Genomic DNA, 14645 nt, shown 5'->3' with positions numbered 1-14645 from the left:
GAAGCCACAATGAATTATTTTGCTATTTAAACATAAAAATAATCCATAATTTCCTTAAAAACAAGTATTATCTACAGAGCAAGGAAAACAGCAGGTCTCTGACTATAAGGCATATTTGCTGCCATAGCAACAGAGCTTCTATTCCTGCCCACTGAATTCACATCCTGCTGACATTAATCAGAAATGTCCATTTGTGCCAAATTAATGTCATATCACACACACTTGTGGATATACATTCTTTACAGAACTGGGAGTTTTTCACATTCCACAAAGGATAAATTCACAGTCTTGACTATGTGAAGTTCCTACTCCTGTTTTAAAAGCTAAAGCCAGTGCTGAGTCACACTAACCTTTGGCAACAGTAGGTAACAGATTATCTGACCAACTTCCATGGACACCTTCCCAGGACTCACCAGCTCTGCCTTTGGGGTTCTCGCACATTTCACAATAAGGTAGCACTGCATTATTGATATAGGTGCAGAAACCACACTGCCAGTCTTTTCCAGGAAGGGATGTCTCGGTTGACTGGAACTTGGCCTTGTGGACACCTTCCATGAGTGGAGCTCTGGTTTGTCTGGACCCTGTTGGCTTCTCCTCCGGGGGACTGCCACAGTCATTGGTGGTGACCAATTTCAATTTTTTAGCTTCAGGTTCAAAATGACTTTCACAATCAGAGATATCTCTTGCAGCTCTTTCTCTGGGGTCCGACGCTGCTACCGTATTTTTCTCCTGGAGTATCCCTGATTCATCACTGGAGGACACCAGCTGTCCTTCTTTACGTTTCGGTAAAAAGAATGATCGAATATCATGCTGTTTTTCTTTTTCAAACTAGGGAAAACAGAGTTAGCAAAATCAGAAGCACTCTAATATGTTCCTTTTTTTTTTAAAAAAAAGATTTATTTATTTGAGAGTAACAGTTAGAGATAGAGAGAGGGAAAAACAGGAAGAGAAGTCTTCTATCTGGTTCACTTCCCATATGGCTGCAATGGCTGATCTGAAGCCAGGAGTCAGGAATTTTCTCCCAGTCTTCCACGCTGGGCCATCTTCTACTACTTTCCCAGACCATAGCAGAGAGCTGGATTGGTTCTTAAAAGATCTATAGAGGAGCAGCCGGGACTCGAACCAGTGCCCATATGGGATGCCAGCACTGCAGGCGCTGATCCCACACTCTAATATGGTCTTCCCAAATCAAAGAGCTTAACAAAATATTTTCAGTAACCATGTTGTCTTGTTCTTATATCGTTTTGGAAATGAATTCAATTAATTTGTGACTCTTCATAGACATATACATGCAGAATATCATTAACACATCCATGTACTTTGTAACATTCATGTAACTTTTTTCTTAGCACAATCTACGTAAATCAACTTATTTAATCTTCATGTCAGCTCTTTCAAGTAGGTACTAACATTCTCTCCATGTTTCAGATGAAGAAATGGAAGCTTTACAGAGGTTAGGTAACTTGGCTAGAGATGTTACGTAATCAAAATATACTTCATAAGCTATCCGTCCTAGATGTATCTTAGGGAAAGGAGGAAACTGTATTTAAATATGTCAAGTCAATTAAGAACTCAGGGAGCAGGCATTTGGCCTAGCAGCTATACCACCTGTTCCACCTTGGAGTATCTGGGTTTGATTCCAGCTCTGACTCCTGACTCCAGCTTCCTACTAATGAAGACCCTGGGAGGAGGGGCAGTGACTCAAGTAACTGGGTTCCTGCCATCTATGTGAGGAAACCAGGATTAAGCTCCTTGCTCCTGGCTGCAGTTACGGCCCAGCCCTAGCTGATGCACGTATTTTGCTGTGTGTGTGGTGGGGGGGGGGGGGTAAGCCAGCAGATGGGAGCTCTGTCTCTGTCTCTTTCCCTCTGCCTCTCAAATAAATACATTAAAATTTTTAAAAAGCCAGAAAAATGCTTTCACGTCCAAACTGTAAACACAGTGTTCATAAACAATGTTACTCACATTAAAACGCTTTCTGGACCAGGAATCTGTTCAAATACCATTGAAGATATTAATTAGGACAGTTCCTTTAACAGACACATTTTTTTTCTTTTTTTTTTTTTGACAGGCAGAGTGGACAGTGAGAGAGAGAGACAGAGAGAAAGGTCTTCCTTTGACGTTGGTTCACCCTCCAATGGCCGCCGCAGTGCACTGTGGCTGGCGCACCGCGCTGATCCGATGGCAGGAGCCAGGTTCTTATCCTGGTCTCCCATGGGGTGCAGGGCCCAAGCACTTGGGCCATCCTCCACTGCACTCCCTGGCCACAGCAGAGAGCTGGCCTGGAAGAGGGGCAACCGGGACAGAATCCGGCGCCCCGACCGGGACTAGAACCCGGTGTGCCGGCGCCGCAAGGTGGAGGATTAGCCTAGTGAGCTGCGGCGCCGGCCTATTAACAGACACATTTTAACAATTACCTTGTTTTCAAAAAATATTTTTTGTTTAGAACAGTTACATCATTATCTCATGTTTTTTCATCTTTTTCCCAATGTGTAAATCTCAATTCCCTAATTAGAGGAAGTAGGATACCTATGTCTGGTGTTGATCAACTACCAGTTAAGGCAAATGAAAACTTAATTTTAGATCTGTCCTCCTAGGGGCTGAATTGGGACCTATGTTGGATACACACTGTGGTATTTTCAAAGATAGTCACATCAGTTCTAAACCCATCTCTCATGCTCTTCTCATAAGGGGACACTGACATACCTCCACTGAGGGAGGTGGGAGTCCATGCTCTTCTTCCATAAACCTGGGTGGATCTTTTTAACTGTCCACCCAACAGAATGAAGTTGAAGTGATAACGATGATTTCTCAGACCAGGCTGTTGAAGGTAATATGGCTTCCACTTAGCTGAAACTCTGTTTCTCTCTCTCTCTCTCTCTCCTCCCTCCCATCCCCTCCCTCCCTCCCTATGTCACTCTCTTGGAATGATTGCCTTTGGAATCTAGCCACCATACTGTGCGGAAGCCCAGGTCCCATGGGTATTCTAGTTGCCAGCCACAGTAAGACCTAGGTGACAGCCAGCATCATGAGAGTGAACAAGCCTTTAGATATTTCTGGACCAGAGCCTGGAAGTCTTCCAGGAAAGGCTCTACTTATCTTGGAGCAGACATACCATCCTTGCTGTCCCCTGATTGAATCCTGCACCCACAGAAGCCAAAAAAAATAATATATGGCTATTGTTTTTTTTTTTTTTTTTTTTTTTAACAGGCAGAGTTAGAGAGAGAGAGAGAGAGACAGAAAGGTCTTCCTTTGCTGTTGGTTCACCCCCCAAATGGCTGCTACAGCCAGCGCACTGCGCCGATCCGAAGCTGAGAGCCAGGTGCTTCCTCCTGGTCTCCCATGGGGTGCAGGGCCCAAGCACTTGGGCCATCCTCCACTGCCTTCCCGGGCCACAGCAGAGAGCTGGCCTGGAAGAGGGGCAACCGGGACAGAATCCGGCGCCCCGACCGGGACTAGAACCCGGTGTGCCAGCGCCACAGGCGGAGGATTTGTCTAGCAAGCCATGGCACCGGCCCTACTATTGTTGTTTTAAGACACTAAATTTTGGAGCAATTTGTTATGGAGCAATAGTTAACTAATACAGATATTGTAGATAATGATAGAAAAATACCATCTATCATAAAGAGATATTTTGCCTAATGAATCTTATCTGTACTTCTTAGTAGTACAACATAAGAAAGATACAGCAGATTCATAGAGACAGAAAAATCAGAGGTTACCAAGGGCTGGGGGAAATGGGAAATGGGGACTTGGTACCAAATGATTATGCAGCCTTTGGGGTAATGATTCGGAAATAGCGGTGATGGTGGCACAATATTGTGAACCACTGAATTATATACCTAACATGGTAAATTTTATGTCACCACACAAATAATTTCCAAAAAATGAAAGAGAGTAAGAAAGGAAAAAGAAAGGAGGAAGGAATGAAGAAAGGAGGGAAGAGAAAATTAGGCGCGCACGCATGTGTGTGTGTGTGCGTGCGTGTGTGTGTGTGTGTGTTATGGATAATCACAGGGAACAAGCTGTCCCCCACTCCTCCACCCTAATAACGCAAAACTCTTGTTCTGAATGGCTGTTATTTATACATTCTTGTATACCATGAAAGTTACCTAAATAGTCGTGGAAGTTCCAGAATTTAGATAAAAATATAAAGAATGAAATCATTACCCACAAGGCAAAGATTTTAAAATAGTGCATGAGGGAAAGTCTAAAAGGGCAGAGGAAAGCACAGGGAAAGCAGAGAGTGTAGCAGACTGGTGGAGCTTATTTTTTCTTTCTTTTGTTTTAAAAGGTAGCAAAGACAGTCAAACACTTAAAGTAAATGTTCTATTCCATACAATAAAAGTGCAAAGAGAGCTAGAAGGACTTTGAAAATATGAGCAAATAATTGGCAACATAAACAAATTCCATCTGGTATTTCTAGTTAAACTGCTGATTTTAAAAGGGAGGTAAACTTCCTGAGGCCTTCCTGTCTGGAAATGAGTTGTTTTTGCCTTGATTCTCCTCAAATCTTTATTTAAAAAAAAAAAAAATGAGGCCAGCGCCGCAGCTCACTAGGCTAATCCTCCACCTTGCGGCGCCAGCACACCGGGTTCTAGTCCCGGTCGGGGCGCCGGATTCTGTCCCGGTTGCCCCTCTTCCAGGCCAGCACTCTGCTGTGGCCAGGGAGTGCAGTGGAGGATGGCCCAGGTGCTTGGGCCCTGCACCCGCATGGGAGACCAGGAGAAGCACCTGGCTCCTGCCATCGGATCAGCGCAGTGCGCCAGCCACAGCGCACTGCGGCGGCCATTGGAGTGTGAACCAACGTCAAAGGAAGACCTTTCTCTCTGTCTCTCTCTCTCACTGTCCACTCTGCCTGTCAAAAAAAAAAAAAAAAAAAAAAAAAAAAGCCTGGCAATGTGGTCCAGAGGGTTGGGCTGCTCCATGCAATGTCAGCTTCCCATATCTGAGGGCTGCTTTGAGTTCCAGCTATTCTGCTTCCAAATCAGCTCCCTGCTGATGTTCCTGGGAAGGCAGCGAAAAAATTTCCCAAGTGCTTGGGCCCCTGGCACCCATGTGGGAGACCTGGATGGTGCTCCTGTTTCCTGGCTTCACCCTGGCTCAGCCCTGGCTGTTGTGGCCATTTGGGGAGTAAACCAGTAGATGGAGGACCTCTCTCTCTCTCTCTTTCTCTCTCTCTTCTGACCCATCACTCTACCTTTCAAATAAATCCATTTAAAAAAATTTTAAAAACTTATTTATTTAAAAGGCAGAGCATCAGATAGAGGAGGTGGAGAGAGGGCGAGGGAGAGAGGGAGAGAGGGAGAGAGGGAGAGAGGGAGAGAGGGAGAGAGAGCGATCCTCTATCCTTCAGTTCGTGCCTTGTGCCATTTCCGCTGCCTTTTCAGGCACATTTAGCTGGAAGCTGCAGAGGAAGTGGGGCAGCAAGGACCTCAATCAACACTCCAAAGTAGGATGCTTGTGTTGCCAGTGGTGGCTTAACACACTCTGCTACAACATTAGTCTCTCCTCAAATCTTTGAAGACGTTGCTGTTTGTTCAAACATCTGATGTTGCTCACCATGTTCCTTTGTAGGTTGAAACTTTTAGTTTCAGAGGCTTTTAGCAACTTCTCTGTTGTTCTAAAATTTCATAATGACCTATATCTATGTATCTACATTTATTTGCCTTAAAAATCCTGCTCAGCATCCAGAATATCTTATTAATTTTGAATAATACTAATTATCTTTCACTCTTGGGGATTTATTATTCTTTGATAGTTTTTTCCTCTTCATTTTATCTTCTCTTTTTCTGGAATTCTTGTCAGCAGAACGCTAGACCTAGATACTTACGTCTTATCTTTTACTTTCATATTTTCCTTCTTTGCGTCTTTTTATCCTCTACATTACTGGAATTTTCCTTTATCTTTCAACCTTTCTATAGAATTATTTTAGTTTGGCAGTCTTATTTTTAACATCTAAAAGTTCCTTCTTGTTCCCTGTTTCTTTTACACAGTATTTTAATTTTATTTATATTTGCAGTATCATCTCAAATCTGAAGCCACTTATTTGAGTTTTTAAAAAATTAACATCGGCAGCAGGCATTTGGCCTAGTGGTTGGTATGCCTGTTTCATATGGGAGTGCCTAGGTTTTTTTTTTTTCTTTAAGGTTTATTTTATTTATTTGAAAGTCAGAGTTACATACACAGAGAAGGAAAGGTCCTCCATTCACTGGTTCACTCCCCAACTGGCTGCAACAGCCGGAGCTGCCCGATCCAAAGCCAGGAGCCAGGAGTTCTTCCTGGTCTCCCATGCGGGTACAGGGGCCCAAGGACTTGGGCCAGCTTCTACTGCTTTCCCAGGCCACAGCAGAGAGCTAGATCAGAAGTGGAGCAGCTGGAACTTGAACCAGCTCCCATATGGAATACCGGTACTGCAGGCAGCAGCTTTACCTGCTATGCCACAGTGCGAGCCCCAATGTCTAGGTTTAATTACTAGCATTAGCTCCTGATTCCAGCTTCATGCTAATGTGTACCCTTGGAGGCAGCAGGTGGTCAGTAGCTGGGCTCCTGCTACCCATGTGAAAGACCTAGACTGAGTTTCTAGCTCAGGGCTTTGGCTTCCTGGCTAAGGTGTGATTTGGTCAGTGAACCAGCAGAGGAATCTCACGCTCTTGCTGTCTCTCTAAAAAAAAAAAAAAAGAAAAAGAAAAAAAAAGTTTTCAGGAGCAATTTTTGTATTGGCTGACTTTTGTTCACCATTTTGTGCTACAGACTCTGTCCTCAAATGTCCAATGACCCTTGGCTGCCCTTCCGTGTCCAAGAATGAGGAACAGGAGGGTTGTCTGGGAACTCAGGATACACAGTGTTCTCCACCAAGAAGATTTGACAGGACTCACTGACTGAATGTGAGGGGTGTGGGAGATGCTGTGGTCCGTAGTGGTCCTAGATTTCTAACATGGTAGGGATGATATTTTCAGTTACTGCAATAGGGACTACAGGAAGCAAAACAGGTTCATCATAAGGCAGAGATGAGAAAGGAAGGAAGTTCAGCCTAAGAGATGTGTAAGAACTGGGAGATGCTAGAGTAGAGGATTTTGGGAAGCAGGTCTGGAGCCCATGAGAAGGAGGCACTTAATTTAGACATCTGAGAACCAGGGACATACAGAAAGGAATAAGTCACAGGATTGGGTTTTACTTCTCTGTGGCAGTTGATGCTACTTATTCTATTGTTTTTATTTCTCTTCAGCTCATCACATTGTCTCTGCTTCTTTTGTATCCCTTTCTTGGTTCACATGTTTGTTTTTGGTCTCTGTTTTTCACGTGAAAGGCTTCGCTTAATATCTGTTGGCTTTTTGCTGTCCATCCATATTTAAGAAAAAGATACTAAAATGTTATCAGAAGCTCCATGTGGGAGACTTAACTGTAGGTTCAACACTGTTTTGTTGGGCAATTCCTTTCAGTTTCTGTGAGTGTTTTCTTCGGCCAGTTTCCAGAGAACACATTGCTAGCTACCAGGGAGCTGATCAGAAAAAGGTGCTAAAGATTTCACCATTAATTAGGGAGACCTTCACTTTTTACTTGTTTTCAATTTAGTGCCTTCCTTATTGCCTCAATTGCCCCTCTTCCTAGACATACTTTAAAAATATTTTCAAGAGGAGCAAATAAAAGAAAACTGAGGTTAGTATGGCTGTATACATAAAATATACAATAGGCCTCTGTTACACACACTAAATAATGTTGAAATACTGTCAGAATCTTTTGTCTCATTCTGCATAAGAATTTGTTTCATAAAGACCCACCTCTCCAACTAAGAAATAAAACAAAGTTGTTTAAGATTTGTTAAAACAAAACAATCCCTTCCAACAAAACAGAACTAAAGAAAGCATCCTATAAGGAGAATTCTCAGGGACTTAAACTATCAGCCTTTGCAGTCAATCCTCTTAATTAAGCTATTTTTAAAGGAACTTTTTTTTTCTACACTATTTAAGCAATGACTAATTTTGGAAAATAGCATCTGAGAAATTCTCATTATATGCTAGGAGCAAGTTGAGAGGAAAGGTTAGCAGTGACTGACAGTAATCAGAAATTGATGCATACCTCCGCCATTATGGGAATTTACTAACAGTGTGTGGGAATAATAGGTACAGGTGCTGTTCTGAAACCACATGCCACTTGGGCAATAATAAATTGAGACCTTGGCATGTAAAATCCAGATAAGGAGGGAGGGAGGTGGATAGAAAATGATTTTAGTAATGTCATTAACCAAGGATGTGCTAAGAATATAATTTTGGTACAAGGAGAGGGCAAGACCACCAAGGGCTTTAGATAATGTTACGATGGCTAAAGTGGACAGTGATGAATGTTGTCACAGGCGTGAACCTTACAAGTTAGTGTCCTGGCCATGGGGTTGCCAGAAGCTAGAAGGCTTAACAGGGATGAAGGTTTTCTCTGAGGTAATCGGTCAGAAACCTGATCCATCTCATCAGTTATGCTTTCTGATTGTAGCGTCTGGGCGCTTGGGCAGAAGTTGGTTGATGAGGTTTCTGACATTTAGCAGGTATGACTGATAGAAAAACAAGTAAGAAAATCTCTCTGACACCTGCCAAAGATGCTGGCTGGGAACAGAGAAGGATCACTGGCTTACTGAATATCAGTTCTTCATCTGGGGTCCATGGGATTTTATCACAGACCTTAGGTGGCTTCTGCGAGCCTGGGAAGCCACTGACATTGCCTTAAAACTCCAGTCTTCATTGTGCATTTGGAGGGAGTAGTCCTTTACTCTCTCCATAGCCTCAAAAGGATTCAGGATCCAGCCAAGGTTAAGAGATTAGGATAAAGTATCTGATGATGGGGCCAGTGCTGTGGCACAGCGGGTTAAAGCCCTGGCCTGCGGCACTGATATCCTATATGGGCGCCTGTGCAAATCCTGGCTACTCCACTTCCAATCCAGCTCTCTCTATGGCCTGGGAAAGCAGTAGAAGATGGCCCAAGTCCTTGGGCCCCTGCACCCATGTGGGAGACTGGGAAAAGGTTATGGCTCCTGGCTCCGGATCAGCTCAGCTCTGGCCATTGTGGTCATTTGGGGAGTGAACCAGCAGATGGAAGACCTCTCTCTCTGGCTCAACCTCTCTCTGTAACTCTGTCTTTTGAATAAATAAATCTTGTAAAAAATCTGATGAAGACCTTGGGTTTTAATAGCTCCATTTCTTTCCTTACTTTTCTGCAGGTATTTTCGAGTTCATATGTGAATATACATGAGTGGTGAGGCTCTTTATTTAAATTTTTTAATTTACTATTTATTATTTGTAAAGGAGAGAGAGTGAGAGAGAGAGATAGATAGGAGGGAGGGATGGAGAGAAAGAACTCCCAGGGGTTGGTTCACTCCCCAAATGCTTGCAACAGCCGGGGCTGGGTCAGGCTGAAGCCAGGAGCCTGAGCTCAGTCCAGGTTTCCGACTTGTGTGGCAGGGACCCAAGCCATGGAGGCATCACCTGCTGATCCTGGGTGTACATTATCAGGAAGTTGGAACTGGAAGTAGGGCCAGGACTTAAACCCAGGCACTTGGATATGGGATGCAGCTCTCTCAAGTGGTGGCTTAACTGCTGTGTCAAATGTCTGCCCTCACTAAGGAAAACAAATACATGAATTCTTTTTCTTAAATGCTTCATAAAAATCTTTCTGGCTTCTCTCAAATAATAATTTTAAAACTGAAGAATACCAACACAGAGTGAGTGACTCTTGTGTAGTCATGGAATGTGAAAGTTGAGTTCATCTGTCTGTCACAGTAACTGGATTCTGAGCAGCTTCTCATAAGAGAATAAAGGACATGTGACATGTTCTCGTAGTCAAAAAGAGGGAGACCACTGATGAGGTGAGTAGAATAAAGCATTGCAATGGCTAGGAAATTACTTTGCTGGTACGACTCAATTTTTTTTTTTTTTTTTTTTTTTTTTTTTTTTTTTTTGACAGGCAGAGTGGATAGTGAGAGAGAGAGAGACAGAGAGAAAGGTCTTCCTTTTGCCGTTGGTTCACCCTCCAATGGCCACCGTGGCCGGCCCGCTGCGGCCGGCGCATCACGCTGATCCCAAGCCAGGAGCCAGGTACTTTTCCTGGTCTCCCATGCGGGTGCAGGGCCCAAGCACTTGGGCCATCCTCCACTGCACTCCCGGGCCACAGCAGAGAGCTGGCCTGGAAGAGGGGCAACTGGGACAGAATCCGGTACCCTGACCGAGACTAGAACCCGGTGTGCTGGCGCCGCAAGGCGGAGGATTAGCCTATTGAGCCATGGTGCCTGCCTTGACTCAAATATTATATGCATCAGCTTAAAACAAAAGAAATTATCTTTGATGCTTTGAGATGGAGACATATCACAATCAATTCACTATGGTGATTCCAACAAGCGTTTGGCTGGTTAATCAAAGAACAAAGTGACTATTAACAAGAAACTGACATATAGACACAGATGCTAGATATAAATGCAAAATTTCTATATTAATAAGTGTCGCTCCCCCTCTTCGTGGAGGAACGACACAGGACCCTACGCTGTTCTTTCGTCTGCTCGGCCCTCCCCGGGTTTGCTGCTGGTTCTTCCCGGGTTGGCTACTATCCCTTCCACCTCCGTGGAAGGGCAGTTCCCCCTGGCCGCATTCCCCACTTCCGCAGGGGAGCGGCACACCGCCGGCCAGCTTTCTCGGGGGCTGCACGGGTTCCCTTTAGATGTTCCCCATAGATGTTCCTGGTGCATGCCGTCTCTCTCCTCCTTTATAGTCCTCCTCCGCCAATCCCAACTCGGCTGAGTATGCTGCTCTCCAATCAGGAGCAAGTCCTACAGTTAATTGGTTGAACTGGAGGCAGCTGTGCGGAAGCTGTTTACTTCTCTCCCAGCGCCATATTGTGGGAGAGCAGATGCATAGAATAAGTCTTAATTCGAGTAACTTAGTCTAGTCCGGATTGCTCCCCACAGATCCCCCTTTCTTTTTATTTTTTGGCGTTGATACGCGCCTGTCTTCGGTGTCCCGCGGCACACACTCTGCTCTACTTGCTAGAGCTGCCACAGGCTCTTACAAGTCCTATCAATCAGGAAAACCGAATCCGGGTCCTCTCTTCGCCATGTTGTGAGGAGGTTTTTAGGCGCTGATGCGTGCCTGTGTTCGGTGCCCTGCAGCGCATACTCTGCTCTGCTAGAACTGCCTGCAGGTGTTTACAAAACCTATCAGGCAAACCGAATCCAAGCCTTCTCATTGCCGTATTGTGGGGGAGACTTATTAGTGTTGGTTTGTGCCTATCTTCGGTGACCTGCAGCTCATACTCTGGTCGAGCTTTGCTGGCGCTTACCGCCTTAAATCAGGCAGACCGAATCCAAGCCTTTTAATTGGCATGTTGAGGGGAGGCCTTATTTTTCTCTATTTCTCTATCTCCGGGCATTCCTACCTCTCCCATTTCACTTCTATCTTCCAGCATTCCTATTTCTCTTTTACTTCTAAACCTCTGTTTCTCTCATCCCCGCAGCTTTCCGGCACCTCGCCCCGCCGGCGGGTTCCCGGCTCTGCGCCGCTTCAGCCCGCGCGCCTCTCTCATCTGCGCAGCTTCCCGGCTTTGCGCGGCTCGGCTTTGCGCGCTCCGCGGTCTCCACGCTTAACCCTTTCGCGTCTGAACCACGGCCTACGCCAGCGTTCCCTATCTATTCACGCCCCGTGCTCTCTCTGCACGCGGCGGCCTCCGCGAGTAACACAGCGTAGCCTGCGTCTCCGCCACTAGGATTCAACCCAAGTTCCCCGGGCTAGCCTGGCGAATTCAACCCAGCGTACGTCTCCGCCCCACGATTTGGCTTCCCGTCCTTTGCTCCCCGGGCTAATCAGACGGATCCCAATCTGGCTTGCGTCTCAGCTTCTGGTATCAACTTTTCGCCCCCTATTCCCGGGCTAACTTGAGAATCCCAAAGTGGCTTTCGTATCCGCCTCGGCCTGCCCCCCGCGGCTTCAATTTCCCTAACATTTTTCTCTACCCGGTATGTTTCCCCAAACTTTCCTCCAACGATATTCCTCCCTCATTTCTCCTGGCCTCTCCCCACAGTCCGCGTCTGAGTCTGTTTGTTCTAGCTTTCACTTTCGCTTTCGACCTTAGAGATTTCTCCCAGCTTCCCCCCGTAGTCCGAATCCGAGTCTATGCCTAGGCTTTCAATAGCTTCTTCCGGCACCCTTTTCGTCCGGCTTTTCCCTAGGCTGTTTGCTAGTCTCTCTCTCCGGTATTTTCCCTAGGCTGTTTGCTAGTCTCTCTCTCCGATATTTTCCCAATTCTTCCCGTTTCTTCCCTCCTAAGTTTGCTATCCGTTCTAGGTTTCCTATCCGAGTCACGGCACCATTATGTCGCTCCCCCTCTTCGTGGAGGAACGACACAGGACCCTACGCTGTTCTTTCGTCTGCTCGGCCCTCCCCGGGTTTGCTGCTGGTTCTTCCCGGGTTGGCTACTATCCCTTCCACCTCCGTGGAAGGGCAGTTCCCCCTGGCCGCATTCCCCACTTCCGCAGGGGAGCGGCACACCGCCGGCCAGCTTTCTCGGGGGCTGCACGGGTTCCCTTTAGATGTTCCCCATAGATGTTCCTGGTGCATGCCGTCTCTCTCCTCCTTTATAGTCCTCCTCCGCCAATCCCAACTCGGCTGAGTATGCTGCTCTCCAATCAGGAGCAAGTCCTACAGTTAATTGGTTGAACTGGAGGCAGCTGTGCGGAAGCTGTTTACTTCTCTCCCAGCGCCATATTGTGGGAGAGCAGATGCATAGAATAAGTCTTAATTCGAGTAACTTAGTCTAGTCCGGATTGCTCCCCACAAATAAGACGCTTCTGATGACTCCTCTGCTTTCCTCTTTCAATAAGTTAATTTTTCATGGAGTGTTAAATTAAAAAAAAATTTTTTTTTGAGAGGAAGCAAGACACAGAGAGCTCCTATGTGCTCTCTTCTCTGCTCTGTTCACAGCCCAGATGCCCATAACAGCTGGATGGGAGCTGTGAACTTGATTCAGCCACCACTGCTTTTGCCCAGGGTATACATTAGCAGGAAGCCGGAGTCAGGAGCCAGAGCCAAGTACTGAGTCCAGGTATTTAGATATGGGACACAGGCATCTTAACTTGGAGTCTTAACTGCTAGGCCAAATGCCCGCCCATAAGTGTTTGGCTTGCATAGAGTTGGTGTCATTCTTATAGCTGTCAGTGGATTCACAGATTACAACATCTGAGAAAAAGGCAGAAATAACTGCAGACAGAACACTCCCTAAATAAACATGATGCCAAAATAGGTTTAGGTTTATAAATAATGTGACCCCCATGCACCTTAGGGGTAGGATTAAACTTCATGGGTCTCAATGACACTGTCCAGAATCCTCCAACAGCAATAGCCATCCAGACAGCTAAATACTCAGCACCCTTGCCATTCTGACAGGTTGCTATTTTAAAAATCAGCTAACTTAATTTTTTAAATCAACATTTCTAGTAGTAAAAGTAGGCAAGAACATAGATAAAATGTTTTTATGGTACAATAAAGCTTTGTTACTTTACAGAATTAACTTCAAAAGTGTTGTGTCTTTTGTAACAGCATTACTGTATTTAGAAGACATGAAGTAACAAATTATTGACAAATATCCTAACTCACCTTTACTGTCTATGTAAAGAAGTAACCACGTTAAATGGCCCATTTAATGTATGGGAAATAAAGAACTTAAATATAGGTATTTTAAAACAGGACAAGAGATTTAAGCCTACAGTAATCTTTTCCCACAAGGCTTGCAAGTCAATGTGCACATGTCACAGGCACATGGAAGGCAGGGGAACACATCCCTTTCTTTAATTATATAGCTGACACTAAGTTACAATGCTCCTGTCTTTTGTTTAGCATTGTTTTTGAAAAACAAAAGGAAAAGCATTGCTTTGGTGATGCTGGGAATAAAAACTGCAGACTGCTTAAGATGGCAAAATGTGTGTTTCTATCTGAATGGTTCAGGGACCTAATCTTTTTGCTCTGTTTTGCACCATGGTAAACTAGTGGTCTTTAGAGACAAATCCCCTGGCCATGATGATAGGATTAAAAGTCAGTAATTGGAACTGAAGGAAAGGAAAAGGAAATCTAGTAAACTCATAAAAAACAATAAAGCACTTCAAAGCTTGGTGCTATTCCAGCAAAGCACAGGCCACCAACAAAAGCATCAGTGTCAGGTTTAATAGACTTTGATCAAAGGGCAGCTCTGGTGGGAGCCATTGCTGCCTCATGTTATTCAGCGCCTGCTCCTAAAAGAATTAATAAATCTGTTTTACAAATGGATGATTGGGATATCATGCTGGTCTCTTGAACTGGAACTAAACAGCCCTCACTAACAGCTGTAAACAAGCCAGGAACAGTCTGGTTTCAAAGGGATGCAGAGCAACAGAAGTAGTTTTAATCATCTAACTTAAAAAAAATTTTTAATGTTTCAAAAAAATGACTTTTTTTTTCAGATTTTCTATAATTTTCATTGCTATGTAGTTGAATAAAACGTTGACAGTGATTCACTCTTGGTTACAACCAATTTCTGTCTGCAAGCAGGAAGAAAATAACACAGAACAAATAAAATATCACTCTTTAAAATAACCAAAGTAGTAAAAAGAAAACATTATTCCTTACTCCCAAGAACAGCAT

General features: G+C 44.7%; 1 protein-coding gene across 14 annotated transcripts in view; it reads right to left on the bottom strand.

The window, feature by feature from the left end:
• The window catches only part of ZRANB3 (zinc finger RANBP2-type containing 3), a 303637-nt gene that overhangs the window by 31666 nt on the left and 257326 nt on the right, over nt 1-14645 (bottom strand). For 8 of the 14 annotated variants that reach the window (XM_070070992.1, XM_070070995.1, XM_070070990.1 and 5 more), the window contains one exon: nt 351-828. In XM_070070992.1, the coding sequence (XP_069927093.1) occupies nt 351-828 (478 nt within the window). The remainder of the gene's footprint in view (nt 1-350; nt 829-14645) is intronic. The other 6 variants (XM_070071000.1, XM_070070993.1, XM_070070994.1 and 3 more) reach the window with 1 other exon arrangement.

Source organism: Oryctolagus cuniculus, chromosome 3 (assembly GCF_964237555.1).
Source record: "Oryctolagus cuniculus chromosome 3, mOryCun1.1, whole genome shotgun sequence".
Lineage (NCBI taxonomy): Eukaryota > Metazoa > Chordata > Mammalia > Lagomorpha > Leporidae > Oryctolagus > Oryctolagus cuniculus.
Note: the sequence above shows the minus strand (reverse complement) of the source record. Positions and strands in the feature narration are given on the sequence as shown.